At 40.6% G+C, this 22,050-nt stretch overlaps 1 protein-coding gene across 1 annotated transcript in view; it reads right to left on the reverse strand.

The window, feature by feature from the left end:
* fcho1 (FCH and mu domain containing endocytic adaptor 1) overlaps positions 1-22,050 on the reverse strand; it is a 52,854-nt gene that overhangs the window by 9,482 nt on the left and 21,322 nt on the right. The window contains exons 3-19 of the mRNA XM_061684311.1: positions 17,824-17,915; positions 14,215-14,289; positions 13,325-13,466; positions 13,033-13,185; positions 12,755-12,859; positions 10,871-10,969; positions 10,633-10,729; positions 10,300-10,417; positions 10,065-10,089; positions 9,540-9,600; positions 7,878-8,059; positions 7,688-7,712; positions 5,990-6,040; positions 2,207-2,258; positions 1,689-1,813; positions 497-1,573; positions 225-331 (exon numbers count right to left, since the gene is read on the reverse strand). Of these exons, the coding sequence (XP_061540295.1) occupies positions 225-331; positions 497-1,573; positions 1,689-1,813; positions 2,207-2,258; positions 5,990-6,040; positions 7,688-7,712; positions 7,878-8,059; positions 9,540-9,600; positions 10,065-10,089; positions 10,300-10,417; positions 10,633-10,729; positions 10,871-10,969; positions 12,755-12,859; positions 13,033-13,185; positions 13,325-13,466; positions 14,215-14,289; positions 17,824-17,915 (2,586 nt within the window). The remainder of the gene's footprint in view (positions 1-224; positions 332-496; positions 1,574-1,688; positions 1,814-2,206; positions 2,259-5,989; positions 6,041-7,687; positions 7,713-7,877; positions 8,060-9,539; positions 9,601-10,064; positions 10,090-10,299; positions 10,418-10,632; positions 10,730-10,870; positions 10,970-12,754; positions 12,860-13,032; positions 13,186-13,324; positions 13,467-14,214; positions 14,290-17,823; positions 17,916-22,050) is intronic.

Here is a 22,050-nt window from a genome sequence, read left to right on the forward strand (position 1 = left end):
CGGCCCCGCCTGTTTGGAGTTTGCATGTTCTCCTTGTGCCTGCATGGGTTTTCTCCGGGTGCTCCAGTTTCCTCCCACGTCCCAAAAATATGCGTGGTGGTTTGATTGAAGGCTCTAGATTGCCCGTAGGTGTGAATGACGACCCTCGTGAGGATAAGCGGTACAGAAAATGGATGGATGAAAAAGAAAAAAAACTTGATTCATGAAAGAAACTGCACACTCACTCGGTCAGTGCAGCTGAGTCGAGCTGTGTTCCTCTTGGTCCTGTTCACCTTGGAAAGAGCTGCTGTGACCACCTCAGCTGACTCGTGTCTGAAGTTGTGTTTGGTAGCTTACAAAGACACACAAAGGGACTGAGTCTCAATCATAAAATGAAACAGGAGTATCGTAGATTTTTGTTTCAAACTGTGGTTCTTTTTATATGGTAGAATAGTGGGGTTTTGCTTAAATTTCACTGGAATATACGTGACTTGTTATAGGTCCAGGATATCCATACCTTTGTGAGAGATAATACTGCAAGGTAGCGGAGTGTTGATGTCCAGACAGTCTTGGTCTTTGTCTGTGGAGAAACAAAGATCCTCCTGTGGGCCAGAATGTCTCGTGAGGGGAGGAGCGTTTCGGCGAGGTTCGCTCTCTGATGATCGATGTTTTCTCCTCTCTCCAGCAAAATCTCCCTGACCTACTCCTCCTTCACTTGGTTTGGAACTGCTCGGCTCTCCTGCCTGTCCAGAGGAGCCTTCGCTAAATGGGTTATGAAAAGAATTCCAATGCACGACTTCCTTCTTGGGCTGGGATTGGGCAAAAGATCCTTGGCTGGGATCAAACACAAGCCTATTGCTGTTGGTCATGCTACCACTGCTATGTGGGATTATTCCTCCTTTTGCAGCCAGTGATGACTGGTGGGTGGGGCTGCCAATCATGGTGATTGCAAACGGGTCATCAGAAGAAACAGGCGGCGGTAGGCTTCGGTCTCGTTTTCTGTCTCGGTTTGTACGGTTAGATGAGGTGGATGAGGAAGAGGAGGAAGAAGGGGGCGGGAGCGTCTTGGTATCAGCGACAACAGGGATGGAGAACGGGTCCCCTCGCACCTCAGTCCCTCGTCCTTCCTGAGTTGGGCGTGGAGGCTGGCGTGGCCAGACGTCAGCTAGGTTTAAGGTCTCCTTTGAGACATTCTTGTCAAAAGGAGCAAAGAAGGGATCCTCGGGGGGATGTCTGCAGTTCCACACCGCTGACTCAATTTCCAACGAGGGGAAGGACTGCTGAAAAGGAGGGAAACGCATGGAGGAGGAGTCCATATCTGAAGGGAGTCTAGAGGAACGGGATGGGCCAATGGACCAGGCGGTCAGAGGGTCATCCTGTGGATGAGGACTTTGAGCAGGGGAGGGGTCATGGAAGACTGAGAGGAAAGGGTCAGCAGGTCGCCCTCGTGTTTGTTCTTTGCTATGTGAAACAGGGGGCCACGCCGCCCAGCCCACCGGCTCAGGGGAGGGTCCAAGTGGTTGAAGCGATGGTGAGTCGAGACCAGAGTCCTCTATGTTCTCCGGTGAGGACGATTCTGATGAAAAGGCAGCATCTGATGCAAAAAAAAAAAAAAAAAAAAAAAGAGAATTGAAATCAACAGTTAATTTGCCACACAATGAGCAGAGTATTCAAAGTAAAATACCAAATATGTTTATCGTTACTCTTACATTCAGAGGCACCAACAGAACTTTTTTCTTGGAGTTGTTCCCGACCACCAAAGCTTTTGAATTTGAAGGCTGTTTCAAGCGGAGGTCCAAACAGACTGTCAGTACCGGATGCAGTGGAACTCAACCTGATTAAGAGAAAGTAATTCAGGCAGTCATGCAGATTGGTTCACCAGGTCGAGACTCCGAAGTGCCCTTTAGAAACTCCAATAGCTAAGGGTGCTTGTTCTGTGCAGCGATCTCTCCTGCTTAGTGCATGTTCACAGGATTGTGCTTATGCAGGTGCAAGAATAAAATGTGCTTCCTTCTCTCACGCTAAGAAAAGCCTTAGTTCTTAAACTTTGTCCACACCTACTTTTTCGTTGATTTGAATCATGTTTAAAGAGAATGGAACTTTCAGAGTCAAATCTTAAAATTTCAGTCTGGTGTCAACACCAGGCCAATTCAGTTTAAGCACACCCAAAACAGGCCAGAACATAAAGAAACCAGAATGAGACGATAAGAGTGGCAGAGCATCTCACCTGCTGTGATCAGGACTGGAGGTTGACCTGCGCAGCCCCTCCTGGTCACCATCTTTAATTACAACACAATTGGTGACTCAGCAGCAAAAACGTTCATCAGAGCACCCAAGAAGAAGTTAGAAAGGAGACAAGAAAAACTGTCTATATTCTCCCGTAAAGCAATACCAGTAATTAACCAGATGCTACTAAACTCTAACCACTGCTGTTGCTTGTTGTAACCATGCATCATGATTGTCGTCATAGATTTATCAATAATATCGTTACATATAAAAGAAAGCCTCACTGCTACTGGAGTGCAGCAGTTGAACGAAATCTCAAACTGCAGCCAAAGCTGTTGGCAGCTAGCAAATAGTGTTGCTAAGCAAACATATTTTGGCACAAGAGCAGAAGGTGGCTGTGACTATTGGAAGGTGGTCTCGGCAAGGTCAGCCAGTTGGCTGCAAATACTCATCTCCTCAGTGATGCTTGATGAGGTTTAGCGAGCAATTTAATTCACAGTAAATGATGGCTGCAATTTACACTGTACTTCAAATAATTAAAAATAAACTAAACTATGGTACTCAAAATGTGGTATTCTTTTTCTCAGGAATCTCATTTGATGAGTGTCCCGGTCTGAAACGCACAAAAATTGGCAGGTACGCATTCAGTATGATCAATCTGCATTTTACGAGGCAGAGCTATGGCTTAGTACTCCGGCATGGTGCTGGAAATCTGGCATATGAATTTTTTATTTTTACAGACACAGGACTGTAGAGTTTGACTAATTTGATCACATATGTGCCTTAATTAATGAGTGGTGCGGGGGGAGAAAAAAAACATTTCCGCGACTTGAAAGCAAACACATGAAACCCATCGTAGTCTCTAAACCGATCAGAGATAGTGAAAGGCCCGTCTGATCGGTCATATCTGTGTCTGTGCATGTGCTCACGTTCGTGCTTTTAAAATGCAAAAGCTAGGTTTTCTGACCACGAGCCGGTAGATATACAATGACAGAAAGTTGAACAGCATAAATGGAATTAGTTTCAAAGTTTCTAACTCCACTGCGACGATGTGGGAACCTTTTGGATTCAAGCCAGATGAACGCGGCCATCAGGCTAACACCACCGACCTGGCATGTCGAATTTGACAACAAAGACAACACAACTTAAAACCTCAATATGAACACATTTGTCAGCTGGGAACAAAAAACACAGTGGGACATTTCCCACCAGCTTGCAAACAATGCAAATACAAACGTGACTCTGTCTATGGCGCATGTATGCTCACATTATATACAGTATAGCATGACTATTCTAAGAGATGCAGCAATTGAACAAGTTGACAAAACAGCTTTTAAAGGAAGGCTGCAGACTTTTAAAAAGTAGTTCAAATCTTGAATCAAAACAGGTTGCTTTGATCTACTTGCTCTGCTGTCAAACTCACTACTTGGCACTTTTTCTTCACCAAATGCAAACTTGATTGGCAGTATATTGCCTCTTAAGGCATTAATGACTGTTTATACCTCTGTGCCAGATGTTTAATATTTGTTTAAGTGCGATTTTTGTGAACAGAGCTTGAGTCTGCTTTATTAATATTTTTTACATATTTTATGAATTGTGCTACATTATTATTATTAGAATTAAAAGTTAATTGTTCTTAAAAAGGATGTGCTTGCATAATTATGCTGTATCATATCAGTGGCTACGGAAAATTTTCACTCTTTGTTATATTGCAGCCATTTGTTAAAATCATTTAAGTTAATTTGTTCCCTCATTAATGTACACATCTTACCCCATACTGACAGAAAAAAAATGTAATTGTTGAAATTGTTGCTGATTTATTAAAAAAGAAAAACTGAAATATCACACAGCCAGACCCAGTATTCAGACCCTTTGCTGTGACACTCATATTTTACGAGTGCTGTCCATTTCTTCTGATCATCCTTAAAATGGTTCTACACCTTCATTGGAGTCCAGCTGTGTTTGATTATACTGATTGGACTGAATTAGGAAACCCACACCCCTGTCTATGTAATACCTTACAGTTCACAGTGCATGTCAGAGCAAATTAGAATCTTGAGGTCAAAGGAACTGCCTGAAGAGCTCAGAGACAGAATTGTGGCAAGGCACAGATCTGCCCAAGGTTACAAAAAGAATTCTGCTGCACTTAAGGTTCCTGAGAGCACAGTGGCCTCCGTAATCCTGAAATGGAAGACGTTTGGGACGATCAGAACCCTTCCTAGAGCTGGCCGTCTGGCCCAAACTGAGCAATCGGGGAGAAGAGCCTTGGTGAGAGAGGTAAAGAAGAACCCAAAGATCGCTGTGGCTGAGCTCCAGAGATGCAGTCGGGAGATGGGAGTAAGTTATAGAAAGTCATGGTTGACTGCAGCCCTCCACCATTCGGGGCTTCATGACAGAGTGGCCCAACTGAAGCCTCTCCTCAGTGCAAGACACATGAAAGCCCGCATGGAGTTTGCTAAAAAAAAAAAAAAAATAAACACCTGAAGGACTCCAAGATGGTGAGAAATAAGATTCTCTGGTCTGATGAGACCAAGATTGAAATTGTTGGCCTTAATTCTAAGTGGCATGTGTGGAGAAAACCAGGCACTGCTCATCACCTGTCCAATACAGTCCCAACAGTGAAGAATGGTGGTGGCAGCATCATGCTGTGGGTGTGTTTTTCAGCTGCAGGGCCAGGGAGACTGGTTGCAATTGAAGAAAAGATGAATGCGGCCAAGTACAGGGATATCCTGGACGAAAACATTCTCCAGAGTGCTCAGAACCTCAGACTGGGCTGAAGGTTCACCTTCCAACAAGACTCTGCAAGACTCTAAGCACACAGCTAAAAGAACGGAGTGGCTTCAGAACAACTCCGTGACCGTTTTTGAATGGTCCAGCCAGAGCCTTGACTTAAACCTAATTGAACATCTCTGGAAAGACCAGAAAATGGCTACCCACCAACGTTCATCATCCAACCTGACAGAATTGGAGAGGATCTGCAAGGAGGAATGGCAGAGGAGCCCCAAATCCAAGTGTGAAAAACTTGTTGCGTCATTCCCAAAAAGACTCATGGCTGTATTAGCTCAAAAGGATGCTTCTACTAAATACTAAGCAAAGGGTCTGAATACTTATGGCTGTGTCATATTTCAGTTTTTCTTTTTTTAATAAATCTGCAAACATTTCAACAATTCTGTTTTTTTCTGTCAATATGGGATGCTGTGTGTACATTCATGTGGGAAAAAAAACTTAAAATAATTTAGCAAATGACTGCAATATAAAAAAAGAGTGAAAAATTGAAGGAGGTCTGAATACTTTCCCGTATCCAATGTATATAATAAAGTGATAGTTTTGGGGAAAATATATCTGCTATCGTGACAGGCCTAAACACATAATATATTGAGAGAGAGCAAGAGCAATGAATAACACAAAAATATTGTACACACAATATTAAAAAAAAAAAAAAAAACAAAGAGCGTTACAACTGTAATAAAAATCTGGAATAGAGCAGGACCGTGAAGCAAGAACAGTGATATAGCAGACGATTACTGTATCTGTATTCCGTGATATTAAGTTGAAGGGACTCATTTTTTCCATGACACGTGCATCCCAGGACTCACATAGATCATTTTACACTTGAGACTATGGTTTCTGTAAAGCCTGAGCCTTGATTTAATAAAAATATACAAAATTTGAAAAAGATAGATTCATTTTTGGTGTTTTGATTATCTGCAGTTATTGTTTTCTTAAATTAGTCTGGCAGAGAAAGCTAGCAACAAAATAACATGGAAACAGATCAAATAAAAACCTCTCGGAGAGGCTCCTTCATCTTCTGTATGTCCAGCTGTACTCGAGTTTCCTGTAAAGACAAACATTCAGAATGAGTAAGTTTTCAGCATTGCATTATTTAACCGTTTACATACAGTATATATACCCCTCTCCAAGAGTATTGGAACCGTGAGGCAAATTTCTTTATTTTTCCTGAAGACTGAAAACATTTGGGTTTGACATTAAAAGATGAATTATGAAAGAAGACATCAATATTTTAGCTTTTAATTCCAGCTACTTACATCTGGATCAGATACGTAATTTACAGATCTTAAAAGACAAGATCATTGGTTTGAACTGGTGAGCAAATTATTGAAAGGAGCGGTATTCATCTGGGCAAGTAAATCTCCAGACTTGAACTCTATAGAGCCTGCATTTTACCTGCTGAAAAAGAGAGATTGAAGGGAGTAATCACCCAGCAAATGAAAGAGGCTGTGGTGAAAAGAATATAAGGTTGGTGATCTCACTGAGTCGCACTTGATGCAGAAGTCTTTCTTTTCAAAATAGTGGCGTCACAATACCAAAAGACTTCGATACTATAATTGCATAAAATACCTCGATACCGGTACTGAAACGATACCACGGTAAAAATCTAAAACATCAATAAAAGCAGTGGAATGAAAACTGACAAAAACAACTTCAAATACTTATAAATGTATTGAAATTCATTCAAAATACTAGGATAATCTTGAAAAATAATGTAATAAAGGAAGTAGCCCATTCTTAACAGTCATTTTATAAAAAACAATTAGATCGATGCCTGCATTGCCTTAGTGTGTGTGTGTGTGCCTATAAAATTGTATATCTACATTATATACAGTATATGCATGATATAAACAAGCTTTTAGTATGCAGTATTATCAGAGCCACCCCTCCTTAAATGCAGACCGCGCACTGTATGTAGGGCCTCATCCTCCATGAGGGGCCACATTTTAGTACATGAGCAAGAGATGCGCATATGTGGCACATACAGCTCCAACTTAGCATGAGGAAGGAGAGAGCCAATGATTGCTTACGATGACGGCACTCAAAATCAGACCAATCAGAGGGAGGTACCTGCACTTCTGTACAGCTGGCACTTGCAAAGCAACCAGTATAGTTTGCTAACTGGTTCTTCTGGCTCACACACACACACACACACACACACACACACACACACACACACACAATAGCCTACCTACACACTTTCAAGGCAATTCTAACTTGTCGGAAAACAGGCAGTCATAGGCTGCCTGTTTGTGTACTGTCCTTTAAGACACAAATGGAGCACTGTCTCATTTTTTTGTTTTGTTTAAATAATACCGGTACTATAAAAAAACGGTACCGTGCTATTTTCTATGTCAAAATACCTCAGTTAGGTACTGGCATCGGTATTGGGTGCAACACTAGTTCAAATGCTTCTGCTCTCCAAAAAACATGGCGTTTCATTATAAATAATGCAAATCTATGTAATCTAAGTTTTGGATCAGATCAAGATATAAATACCTGGAATTAACGCTGACAGGTTGATTTCAAACCCAAATCTTTTGTCTACAGCAAAAATAAAGGAATTCGCTTTACTGTTCTAAAACGTTTGGAGGTGACTGTATCTCAGATTTGAATATGTTTACTTTTTCTCAGTGAGAATAGAACAGTGTAAAAACATTTGAAAAATAAATAAATAAATAAAATTACTTACTGGAAAGATGCCTTTTGACATTTACCTAAAAGACAAGAAGGACATTTCAAAGCCCTGTGCCACTGTTGTTAGACATAAAACTACATATTTTACCATTTTGCAATGTTTTTTTTTTTTTTTTTTAAGTTTTCGGCCATTTCTCTTATGCAAATACACAATAATCCTTAAAGGCAACTAAAGAACACTATACCCCTCTGTTGGGTGGCAGGGTGAGACTCCCCACGGTGGCTTTCAGTTGCTTCTCACAGGCAGCAGCACTGCTGCGGTTGCTATTTGCCACTGGTCTGATCTGGATTTGGAATTTCTTGGGCTCCTCATCATCAAAGTCTGAGTCACTGGAGTAGAAGTTGTTCTCCTTCTCTTTTGAGCAGCGTGAAGAGGAGCAGGAGAGTCAAGGAGAACCCTCATAAGATATGGTGTCATGTTGTTTGGTTTGTTTAATGTAAAATAACCCCAAATCAAAAATAAATCTGATAGCATCCAGAGTATAATAACTGGGGAACACATGACTGTAGATTACAAATGAGAACTAGGAGGCTGAGTTTATATTGCCCGTGGTCCTGTATTGGGACAGAAGCCTTAGAGAGAAGAAATAAATTAGATACTCTACAATTTTCGATTTAATCAGAACACAGAGAAGATGCAGGTTTACAGAAAGGTAATTAAAAAAACGGGCGTGGGTGAGTAACAATTAATAGCACATCAGAGTGTGTTGGACATGTATTTTCAAAATACCAGCTACTTCTTGTCTCTATTTTCACTCCTTGTCACATGTGGCTGTACTGTGTCTAATGAGAAAAGGGGACAGTGACAAAGACAGCAGTTGTTATCTTGAGGCTGTCAGGACAAGGGATGATAAACCGATGTGGACGCCCAGGCATGAGTCAGTTTTAGTACACTGTCAATGCTGGTGTGAAGCAGTTCATCTTGAATTTCTCATTTGGATTTAATAAAGGTAATGCATTTCAGTTAATTAGGATAGAGATTGAAATAATTGTCCCACTCAACTGTCAATGAAGCAACGGACGTGGCCGTTTGTGTGAACAACCTTACCTCCTAATAACGCTCCATTTGAGATTTTTCTGTTGGGCTTTTCAGTCTGTACAGTCACATGAGGTTTAATTAAGTGAAAACTGCCTGTTGTGCGTGTGATGTGTGAGTCAAGTTTGCATAATTTGTCAGGCACATGGGACACTGTAGTGTAGTTTGACAAATGATTTGTATTTTACACCAAGATCCTGTAGTGACATGTTTTGTTTTGAGGAAAATTAGTAATGTGGGAGGAAGCCAGATTACCCAGAGAAAACCTGCGCAAGCACGCGGAGAACACGCAACCTCCACTCAGAAAGGCTGGAGCCGAAAATCGAACCCTTATCCTTAGGAGAGGCAAACTTGCTAACTGCTATTTCACCATGCTGCTGAATAGGATAACACAGTATTAACCATCGAGCCATCCATTTTCAAAACAGTTTATCCTCACTAGGGTCGCAGGTGTGCTGGTGCCCAACTCAGCTGACTGCGGGCAAGAGGCGGGGTACTGTATTAACCACAAGTTGCAATTCCTTGTAAGTGTATGCAGAGATACCAAATAAATACAGTAATTTACTAGTACCAATTAATTATTTTGGTTACCTCATATAGGCCTACAAATACTAGTACAATGCAAATACACACTGAGTACCTCGGAATCTGATAAGATGGCCCCCTAAAAAAGAAAAAAAAAAAGAAAACGCTTTTGTCGCGCTCAGTCTTCATATAATTTTCTACATTTACAAAATAAAAGGTCAAATCTAGTATCATTAGTTCATCATTGTGTCTCAACTACTGTAGCATCATGAGCATAAAGGGATATCATTCTGAGTGCCGTCAACTCGGATGACAAATCCTTCATCGTCAACATCAAAGGGTGAATTCTGCAGACACAAAAACATTATAATGTATATCGACCCAATTTTTGGCTCAAAACATCACCAAACTCCAGCACAACAGCCTGATATGTATACAATGAAGTACTTCAATGTTCGTAATGATTAATGATTCTAATCTAGGATTTCCTTAAGTTAAATGTTATTTCATATTCACAAGAACAGAATTGTGAGGACAGTTGTGTTAATTCTCCTCTCAAAATCACATTTCTCTTTGCTTTCTCCCCTTCAGTTAAATGGCATTTTGACACTACACACATTATTAGTAGAGAAGCCACTTCGAAAACCTGGGAAGTGCCTCATATTACACACTTGATCCCCTGTCACCAGATTTTACCATAGAAAACATACAAGGAAGAGAGTTTTTGCACTTTTTTTTTTTTTGCACAGTGAATTGATACTGTTGTCACTGGCAGCACCTGTGGTGGATGTGAATAACGTAGGATACTGACCGGTATCTCTGTCACAGCGGAATCCCTGCAAAACAAACATACAGGAATTATTTTTGATTTATCAGTAATTATTCAGTAAAACTTACTGAATCCAGCAGAAAAAAACAGAGCCCATCAAACATGAAAAAAATCAGGACACAGACCGTGCATGTGTGTGGACACAGACTCTGTGTGTGTGTGTGTGTGTCTGCACATGCGTATGCGTAAGACTGTCTGTCTATCTGTCTGTGCTCACGTGGAGTCTGGCTCCTTGTCCCTCTTGCCCAGTCCAGGGATCCTGAAGGCTTTTGCCCGACTTTTCTTCCCCCCCTCGGGTGCTAGAGCTGTCATGTACTCCTCAAAACCAACTACAGCTGCAGAACACACACATAAGCACCCATTTCCCATACATAGTCAATACAGTACTACACTGCTTAAATCCTTCATGTGTGTTAGCCACACTGAAGCTCAAGATATGGATTTTCTCCGTCCCTACTTTATTTTGCCAGTTTGAATTATTCTGACATGTTCATTCTATGGTCTTGCACAGTGAAGTTGTATGCTTTTCATCTGAGTGAGTGAACAGTACCTGGCCTCTCCTTGCCAGTGCCCTTAAGCTCTACAAATTTCTGGATGAGGTTATTGATGCCAATATTTTCTACATTTTGCTTGAATTCCTCTTGGACCTGCAGCAGAGCAGATAATAATGATTATGTACATGCAAATTTTGTGAATGATTTGTGATATTAGGGCCGAGATGTTACCAGTGTTACAGTCCAACAATAATGTGTGGCTAAATTTGTCTTTCAGTGACAAGTCAAACATACCTGTCCAACTTGTACATGGGTATCTTCTATGGAGTGGGAATAACCTTTAATTAACTGTTTCATCTGTCGCAAGTGGGTTTCCTCAATTTCCTGAAACCTCTACATAAACACAAATGCATATAGACACACAATTAGTCTTTTTTCCTAATAGTTTATTTCGTGTGTACCGAGATCCTATTTTGAAAATGCTTCTGCTTTCCACCATTGTGTTACCACTGTGATCAAGACCTGTTGAAATGTTTTCAGCAGCCAGCATACTGCATATTAGGGCAATGCACAAATCGGTGTTGACTTGAACGAGCATTTGAGTCCGGAGTTGGTTTGGCTGGAGGGCTGAGGAGGGACGTGAGCATGCTGTGACAATGCGAGAGATTGCATGATTTCTGAAGACGAAAAACATGCCGGCGCCCCTTGCATAGACTTGGAAAAGCAGCTACTACAAGACAAAATGTCTCTTTCCACAAGTCTTTTTCCTTTTTCAGCGGCAGATGGTCGCTTCGTTTCTCTCTCTTTTCCTTCGCCAGCTTCGCTAGCAGCGGTAACTCGCAGAGAGCCACTTGCGATTCGCGCAGCTACTTCAATGCCAACTCGTCTGTCATGGAGGTTATCAGACCCCACGTCGAGCTGCCGCTGAAGAGAAAAAAAGCGGATTCTTCTATTTCAACCAAGGATTTACTTGATTCGACAGAGACACAGACTACTGTCCTCCTCTCAATCGACAAGAAATTGTCAATTACACTTGACTTGCTTCGCCAAGAGATCACCGAACTCAGAAAGAGCTTGGAGTTAGTTCACGCAGCAACAGGTCAAAGAGCTAAGATTAGATCATACTGCGCTTAGATCAAACATGATGTCAACGTCAGCGGAACTACAAACTCTTAGACTGGAATATAAAATCATGAAAGAAACTACGCTGGACATTCCAGTCACGAAGCATGTGCAACAATCTCATTTTCTCGAGCATTCCAGAAAATGCTCCGGAAGACCCCAAGGTACAGATTAAAAAGTTCATGATGTCCGTGCTCAAGATACAGCAAGATACAGTCGACAAGATTACCTTTCACCATGCTCACCGATTGGGAGGTCCTCGTCCAGGAAACCGACCACGTCCCATCATTGCAAAGTTTGAACACTTTCAGCAGTGTTTGTGAAATCAAAAGGTCGTGAGCCCAAAGGGACTTCGTTTGGAATGAACGAGCAGTTCCCCAAGGAAATCAACGAGAGGCGTAAAATCTTGTACCGGTTGATGAAGAATCACCGTGAGAAAGGCAAACAAGAGTTTGCCTTTCTCTACTTGTCGATAAGCTATATGTCGACGGCCAACTGTTTTGTGATGCCGACACGCCTTGGCTCTTCTTGATAAGTACTTCTGTTGTCGGTATGAATTGTCAAAAGTATATTGTAGTTTGTGTCATTCTTTCCAATTTTGCTTAGATAAACAAAAAAAAAACGGAATCACCCATGCCACCAGCATAAATTCTCACTCCTATCTGTCTGCTTTCCTGCTCTGCTTATTTCCACACACACTAAACACACAAGTCGCTCAAAACTCTTTTTGCGCACTACAAAAAAAACACCACACACATTATTATCCCCTTGTCTCTGTTTGTTTTCTATGTTCAGTGATTGTTCGTTACCCTTCTATGTACCCTGGCTTTGCTGTACTTAAATATAGCATCTCTATCACCCTCTCTAAATAACATTTGTCAACACAATACCAAAAAAAAAAAAAATCATCACAATGTTGCCTGATGTGTTCTGAAGTTACGGACCATTTAAGTCGGGTAAAGAGTACGGTTGGGACTAAGAGCCCAAATAGACTGTAAATGCAAGGTGGTGGACAAAAAAACAACAAAAACAAGCGGTTCTGAAATCAGAGCTGACCTGAGTAGACTCATTCATCTTCTGTTCAAATTCTCCTCCCACTCGATTGTGCTTCTCGATGTACAGTGCAAACGATTCTGCCGCTTTCTTAGACTTCAGCTCCGCCTAGTGAGAGAGAGAAAAGACTATTTTTTTGATGCCTCATAATAGAGGGGATTTTTTTTTTTTTTTTAATTACAGTAACAGTTTTTATACAAAATGCACAATAATCAATTGCAATAAAGGAGTGATTTTATCTCCATCTTGCTTAAAATGACATGTGTTTTTAAGTCGCTAACTTTTTCCTGCTCTTTCTGTGGAGCTCCCTCCTTCCTAAGCCGCTCCAGCTCCAAACATTTCGCATGGTAACCCTCTTTGGACTTTTGAAGGTGGCCACTCTGAACTTGCAGCGCCTGCACAGACTCTACTGTCCCTGCCATGTCCTCTTTTGTCTGAATAACACACACAAACACGCACAAAAAAATAAAAATTACATATGATCATCACTGTGAGTGAGAACATGAAAGATAGAACTCAAAATTCTTGAATCAGAATATTTATAATGAGACTCAAATGTTCCCAAACATATACCTTGCGGTGAATTTTGACCTGCTCATCACCGTACTTATTGATGTCTCGAATTAAATCATTCATCTTTCTCATGAGCTCAAGATGGCATAGAGCCAGTTTGTCCGAAGAGACCCTAAACACGTCCCACATTGGTGCAAACGTCCTGGGGGGGAAAAAACACACATGCAAAATGCATTTAAAAGGGATTCTAAAATTCCAGTGCTTTTTGTAACCAACTTGAATTTGAACAATAAAGGCTTATTTCAATAAATATTGCTACAAATGACTATTTGTACTATTTTTGAAATTACAGGTTCCTTGACTTTTGACCACCACATTGAAATATGTCCATCCTTGAGCATAAGTGGCTGTTTGGGCCATCTAATTAAAGGGATTTAATTAGATGGCCCAAACAGCCACTTATGCTTATTAAATCCCTTTAATTAGATGGCTTCCTGAGACATTATCCCTTTAATTAGATGGCTTCCTAAGACATTAACAACTAATATGTGGACGCAGTGACCTTGACCCCCACCTTGGAAAGACAATTTAATTATGTTACATTTGGGTTCAACAAAAAAATTATGGCAAGGCAAACGAAACAAGACTGTTCCTCAAAGACTTCACTATTAACGGAGGAACAAATGTTTTCTTGCGCCGAAATATAACATATACATTATACATAATATGGTGAAAGTGCTTGGATTGTTTAAAAAGAGCAGAGAACAGAAACTTTATAAAAAAAATAATAATAATAAAGACAAGCAGTGAATGTGAACATTTGGTGGTGCAGATGGTACTCATCCATATCTTATACGTAGTCATGCAACTATTTATAATTGAGGCTCAACACCCTTCCAACAGTATACAATTTATTGGCAATCTGTATTTAAATGTGACCACTCACTCACCCTTGTGGGCTTCCATTGCTGGCCATCTTAGCCAGTTTGCCCATGGATTTGGAGTAGGTTTCCTCGATGGCAGCTCTGGAAAAACAAACAAACATCAGCAGAATAACTTACGCAGTTGCTCTTATTTAAAAGGTAGCCACAGAAACCTGGACATTGCAACATATTTCATATTTCCCTATACACTATACTTTTGTGTGTCCACTTGTATACATCTGCAGTACAAAGCTGCAACAGCAAAATAGTTAGTGCATCAAAATCATCTTTATTCTTCGTAACACCATTATTAAACCCTCATATTTTATGAGAATGTATACTTTAGATGACCATAATGCATTCTTGTTAGTGCCAGGTAAATCCTGATATAAGTCATGTGGAAATGATTAATGGACTAATTTAGCTAGGCCGTGCATTAAACTTTAAAAACAAATCTGCAGACCCCAAGGAGAAAGAATATAGTAATATTGATCCAAATATCCGAAGGGGGAATATAGCAAGTTGCTTCTGAGGACTGAGTTTAATGTAAACACAAACATATGGTGCTGCTTATGAAAGATGCTGTAGTTGTGCACAATCCTTACAATATACAGGCTTCTTTTCCTTACTGTTAGGCAATTGCTAACCACTTTGTATGATGCTTTACTGGAATGGAGCACAACACTATCGACTGTACAGTATAACCAGGATCAGGGATCATTTTTCTTTTTTTTGGTTTGTCTGTTTCGGTTGTTGTTTTCTGCTGTTTCTATGATGTACACTATTGCATTAGTAGGCCAAGCACTCTCTAAATACCAATGTAATCAATACAATTATTCCCCAATTGAATTAAAAACAAAGGTTTGTTCATCATAAAATCTATCACAAAAGAAAGAGACACAACCTCCACGGACGACATTTATAACCACCAACTGTGTTTATCATTAGTCTTCCACATGTCGAATTAGCAGCTCTCTTATGTGTCAGCTGGATTTACTAAAGAGCTATCCAAAATTCATGATAGGTGACAGACGACAATAAAATTGTCAGAGTTGTTCTTGTGTTCAATATGTTCTCTCATTAGAAAAGCCTTTCGGCAATGTAGAGGTAGAAGATGGATGTACTTTATCAGTACCGCAGACTCTCTCATCCTGTGGGATTACACATTTCATTTCTTGACAGCTGATTTGTTGTCTGTGTCAGCCAATAAGTGAATTTCCTCTTGCAAGGAATGTGCACAAACCCTCGGAATCAATGTCAGGATTTTATCACTCGTAGTGACAGTGCATGATGTGTGTTCACCTCCCAGCAGAAGCTCATTACTGGTCTTAATTTAATCACAGCTAACTGCTAATTAGAGTAGATATAATATGATAAACAATACACTTCAATAAGACACTTAAGTGCACTTCTCGAGGAAGATAGATGACCTCTGATTTGGTTGTATTTGGAACGATTTATTTCTCATAGAAAATACTTGTATTCCGCAACAAGATCAAACTGCCGCAATCATATAAACTTTAATAACAGTTAAGCAAAGTTTAAAGTAAGTTATCAAATGTATGTTAAAACACGTGGTCCGGTGAGATACAAGACATCTGGTGAGAGATCCTTCTTGAGGATTATTAAATAACAAGTGAATCATCGCAACACTTTTACTTTAATTGATAGAAACAATTATCATTTAATACAGTTTACCATTTGAACCGCTTTTATACGCTCATTTTGGTGATGAAAAGTGTCACTCTGTCCATATCTCTAAACCTGACTGACATTGACAGCAGTATTACTGATACTGACAAGAGCATCATTATACAGCATTATTTTACAAGGCATGAAGGTAAATCAATAAATCAATATTTTACTGAGATGGAAGGTTTTTACTTTTACAATTCAAATTGTAAAATAAAGATTTGTTCTTTGTATCGATTAATCACTACATTTAAGACTGGTACAGGAAAGGGTTGTTAATTTATTGGCTATATACAATGTATAGAATATAATATAATATATTTCCTGTGTTTCGTGAATAATGCCGAAGATCAACTTGCTCCCGAAAAATCGCCTGCTAAATCGCAATTGCAAGATTTGTTTAAACAAAATTTAAAAAGCTATATCAATTAAGATTATTTTCCCCAAATCATTCAGCTCTACTCCTGATTGACGACTAGGTAGTTTTAATTGGGCCCACATTGTTAAAGCTTATCGGCTTAGTTCCCAGTGACGAGGACTGACTAAGTGTGGCTAAAGGTTTAGCCATGTAAACACACGTGAGGTTGTGGCTAACTACACACAAGTGTGGCTAGGAGAAATGTATATTGATTTTTCATTGTAAGATACATATTCTGTCTTGCCACCCTACCACATAGCCTACGAAACCTCTCAACCCCTTTTCATTCATCCATCAATCCATCCATCCATCCATTTTCTGAGCCGCTTCTCCTCACTAGGGTCGCGGGCGTGCTGGAGGCTATCCCAGCTATCATCGGGCAGGAGGCGGGGTACACCCTGAACTGGTTGCCAGCCAATCACAGGGCACATACAAATAAACAACCATTCGCACTCACATTCACACCTACGGGCAATTTAGAGTCTCCAATTCATGCATGTTTTTGGGATGTGGGAGGAAACCGGAGTGCCCGGAGAAACCCCACGCAGGCACGGGGAGAAAATGCAAACTCCACACAGGCGGGGCCGAGGATTGAACCCCGGTCCACAGAACTGTGAGGCTGACGCTCTTACCAGTCGTCCACCGTGCCGCTCCATCCCTTTTCAGGAAACCAAAAAATCCATTACCATTGCATTGTCAAAGGGAGCAAGCTATTTTCAACCCTATATATTGGTAAATAATTTGTAAAAATTACATGCCCACGTGGGGACTGACCAATAGTATCATTGAGTGAAAAAAAAAAGAAATTGACCAAATTTGGACATAGGAGCTTTCAGCTTGATGCCAGAGATATGAAAAAAGACAGGAGATTGTCGTCACATGTACTAAACAGCCAGTACTAGTCAGAAATTTATTTCAATGTTGCTGTTGGGGCAGCATGGTGGACGACTGGTTAGCACATCTGCCTCACAGTTCTGAGGACTGAGGAGGGTTTTCTCCGGGTACTCCGGTTTCCTCCCACATCCCAAAAACATGCATGGTAGATTAAGTGAAGACTCTAAATTGTCCGTAGGTGTGAATGTGAGTGCGAATTGTTGTTTGTTTATATGTGCCCTGCGATTGGCTGGCGACCAGTTCAGGGTGTACCCCGCCTCTCGCCCGAAGATAGCTGGGATAGGCGCCAGCATGCCCGCAATCCTAGTGAGGCTAAGAGGTACAGAAAATGGATGGATGGATGGATGGATAGTTTGAGAGACAGTTGCGCAGTAATGAAGACAGAGATCAGAAGTCACAGCAGAGTGTGTTTGCACCACCATCTTAACAAAGCCGCTTCACCAAGTCATAGATCATGAACAACTTGGAAAGATAAAAAGCATGAAATTCAAGTAGGTTTGTTTATAGTAGCTGAACATTTCACACAACGCTGGCAGAAACTCGACTACCTCTCTAAGTACACAAGTGTGCAGAGATTCCCATCAATCGCGTCACCTCCCTCACTTATTTTCGTAAATACACACAAACCTTACCTCTCACGGACAAACTCTGCGAGTTCCTTGGTTGCCAGCTGGCCGTGCTTCATGTTGTGGTAGAGCACATCAAAGCCGGCATTCTTCTCCCCCTGCCAAGGCACAAATAGTGTGTTAAAACCCTCCTAGCAAATCAGCACGACACTATAAGAAAATCAGGTAGCTCTTTAGTGTAGGGCTGCACAATATTGGAATTTCTTTTTTTTTCAAATTTTTTTTTTAAACCTGCGATATATATTGCGATGTAAAATAGTACAGGATCAGTGTTGAGAAAGTTCATTTTCTAAACTAACTTGTTCAACGTTCAATTCATCGTTCAGTGTATCATTAAAAAATGAACTACTTTTAATGTTGCTGATGGCTATTACCCTCAAAATACTGGCATTTCATTTCCCCATTGTTGCCACCCATTTAGTCCACACTAGTAGCCAGCTGCAGCTTTCACCCTACAATCTCAAAAACATGAGTAAAAACTTGTTGCTTGAATGGTGTTTTTTTTAAATGAGGAATTAAAACAAAAACACAACTTTTGTTCTTTGTGTGCAAACGAAAACACGCAACACAGTATGATTGGAACGAAGGTGAAAGGTCATTGATAACTGCATTCCTTGCAGCTCTGGTTGACTATTCATCCATCCATTTTCTTTACCGCTTATCCACACTAGGGTCGCGGGCTGCTGGAGCCTATCCAAGCTATCTCCGGGCGGGAGGCAGGGTACACCCTGAACCGGTCGCCAGCCAATCGCAGGGCACATAGAAACAAACAACCATTCGCACTCACATTCACACCTACGGGCAATTTTTACAATAACGTACTGTATTACAAAAGAACACATTCACTCCCATTTACGCAGTGTCCCTGAACACACCTTGCGCACTCACACAGCTGCCACGTGCCTGCCTAGTTTCATTCTGAAGAGCGCAATAGGAAATGCAGCAGGTGTACATTCTTTCCCGTGTCGTCATTCACAGCTATCATACAAGGGAATAAGTATACAACACTCTTGGCTGCCCCGTGTGTTGTTTGAAGCGTTATAATTTACTGTAACATGGGGGCTAATCGTATTAGCATGTCCAAACAGGTCCCTCTGCTGTTCACTTTTAATATTACAGTTGATTCACTTTATAATTGCAGTACACCAACCTAACACAGCTATTGCACATATGTACATCGTGATGATAATGCTTTAACAAAATATTGTGCAGCCCTATTTTAGTGTTGTAAATGTGTCTATGAATAAACTGGCAATAAATGATAGTTTGTTGATCATGTGGAATTTGATCAACTTGATGTATTAATTAATTTGCGTAGTAACCAGCAAAGTGTAATTTAGGGAAAATTTCTAAAAGAAAAATTAACAACTTTTGCTTTTTTAGTAGCTGATCAAGCAATCAGGGTTGAACACCTAAAACACAAGTAACATTACAACAGTTACTTGTAGATTGGGGGGTGGGGAGGGAGGAGCTGGAGGGGGGGACACCCGGTGAGGACATGGAATAACTAACCAAGAGAACCAGATAAGAGAGGAAAGAAAAGGGTAGGACAGGATGTGGGAAAATGAGCAAGGCAGTGCTACTGTCGAGTGGTGCGGTGGGATTCTTTTTTAGTGTTTAAACACCTGTAAGAACCTGTGAGTTGATATGTTAGTATAACCTGTGTTGTTGTTAGTGATCCCACCACAACTAATGAAAGTCTATAGTGTTTCTATCAAACTTATTAGTGAATAAACACCATATCACATGCATGTTAGTCAACTGGTGTTCAGAGTTGCTGAGCCGGCACATCAAGGAAGGGAAGGAAACAAGCTCGTCCAGCAGGGGACCCAACCAGGGGGACGCCACCGACCGCCCACGACCCAGGGAGGTCCCAAGCCTGACCGAAGTGCCCCGACCAGTCCCAAAGGACTGAGGAGGGTTTTCTCCCCGACCACACGTGGTTTCTCCTTTCCCTAGGAAATCGGACACCCCTTCCTTCTCACGCACGCACAAAACCAAGGGCTAAGACGAAGGTGAAGGGCTAAGGGGTAGAATTGGGATTGGTCCTAACTTATTATTATTATTTTGAAAACCGTTACAATTAAAAAAAAATAAAAAAGAATGAAAGCTTTAATTCTGCAAAAACAAGATCTTTAGTATTTTGCAGCTGCGTACTCTGCAGTGAAAGTGGAGCATTTATTACTCTTGACTTCAAAATTAAAATTAGTACTTTACAGCAAAAATATTTGGCTGTCCCATTTGATGGCATGTAATTCCACAACTGTCAAGGACAGTGTAAAAACAGTACACACATCAAATGAAAAAAAAAAAAAAAAAAATTCCAGTACAGGACTTTTAAGATCTTCATACTGTTTCACAGATAGTTGTCGAAATTTGAAATTGTACAAAGCAACACCTCATTTAACTTAACTGCACAACTGCGGGAAGTGCCTAAGACCTTGCTTTGCTAAAAAGCTCTGCGTTGTGTCTCAATCCACATTTTCAAAGAGTTCTGTCTTCTGTGCAACCAAGAGAGCTGCTTCTCAGGTCCTAAAATAACCTGACGGAGAAGAACGGACCAATTCCCAGGTACCAGGGAAATGCCTGGGATGACAAGCAAGGCTTGACCACACGTATACACTTACACACACACACACACACACACACACACTTACACGCACACACACACATCTGCACAGAGACATGCAGACTGGAGCAGATGACAAAACTAACAGCACTTTTGGAAGGTATTTATGGAAGCTAGTAGCAGCTTTGTCACTGATGACTTGTCAGCTCATCTATGAAAGAACAGACAGAGCGACTTCTGAGCTGCCTGCATTATCTGACATATCACTAACCACCTGACCAATATACATGACATACAATGACTACTAATAAGAGTCCCTTATAACCAATAAATTATTCATGAATGTAAAAAAAAATCAATCATGACTTTAAAGCTATATAAATGGATAGTCTAAAATAGCGTGTGCAGTACTAAACTTGACTTTTTTATTGTATTTGCTTCAAGTTAATTGCATCTGTTATTCAAATGTGATTTCAACCAACTCATACTCAATCATCCATCTATCCAGTTTCCCATCCTAAAAACATGCACCATTTCATTATGTTGTGGATTACAACAAAGGTGGTAGAAATCAACATGCCATAATTATTTTATTCTTTAATTATTTTTTAATAGTTTTTTAACATTTCAATGAAAATAGTTATTATGTGGGAAGTTACATCCTTCTGTAAACACATAGTGGACCAGGCTGCACTTTGATTAATAAAGAGGGAATACAGGATAACAGCATATTTAAGCATGTAGTATTATTCTTTTTATTTATTTATTTACATTTTTGGGTACTTTTCACGTACATTTGACAGATACAGTGGGTACGGAAAGTGTTCAGACACCCTTAAATTGTTCACTCTTTTTTTTATATTGCAGCCATTTGCTAAAATCATTTAAGTTCATTTTTTTCCTCCTTAATGTACACACAGCACCCCATATTGACAGAAAGAAACAGAATTGTTGAAATGTTTGCAGATTTATTAAAAAGGAAAACTGAAATATCACACAGCCAGTATTCAGACCCTTTGCTCAGTATTTAGTAGAAGCACTCTTTTGAGCTAATACAGCCATGAGCCTTTTGGCTCACACCTTTTTTTTTTCCCCCACACCTGGATTTGGGGATCATCCTCCTTGCAGATCCTCTCTAGTTCTGTCAGGGTGGATGGTGAACATTGGTGGGCAGCCATTTCCAGGTCTTTCCACAGATGTTCAATTAGGTATAAATCAGGGCTCTGGCTGGGCCATTCAAGAACAGTCACTGAGTTGTTCTGAAGCCACTCCTCCGGTATTTTAGCTGTGTGCTTAGGGTCATTGTCTTGTTGGAAGGTGAACCTTCGGCCCAGTCTGAGATTCTGAGCACTCTGGAAAAGGTTTTCGTCCAGGATATCCCTGTACTTGGCCGCATTCATCTTTCCTTCGATTGCAACCAGTCGTCCTGTCCCTGCAGCTGAAAAACACCCCCACAGCATGATGCTGCCACCACCTTGCTTCATTATTGGGACTGTATTGGACAGGTGATGAGCAGTGCCTGGTTTTCTCCACACATGCCACTTAGAATTAAGGCCAACAGTTTCTATCTTGGTCTCATCAGACCAGAGAACCTTATTTCTCACCATCTCTGAGTCCTTCAGGTGTTTGTTTTGTTGTTGTTTTTTTTTTAGCAAACTCCATGC

This window comes from Phycodurus eques, chromosome 8 (genome assembly GCF_024500275.1).
Source record: "Phycodurus eques isolate BA_2022a chromosome 8, UOR_Pequ_1.1, whole genome shotgun sequence".
Classification (NCBI taxonomy): Eukaryota; Metazoa; Chordata; class Actinopteri; order Syngnathiformes; family Syngnathidae; genus Phycodurus; species Phycodurus eques.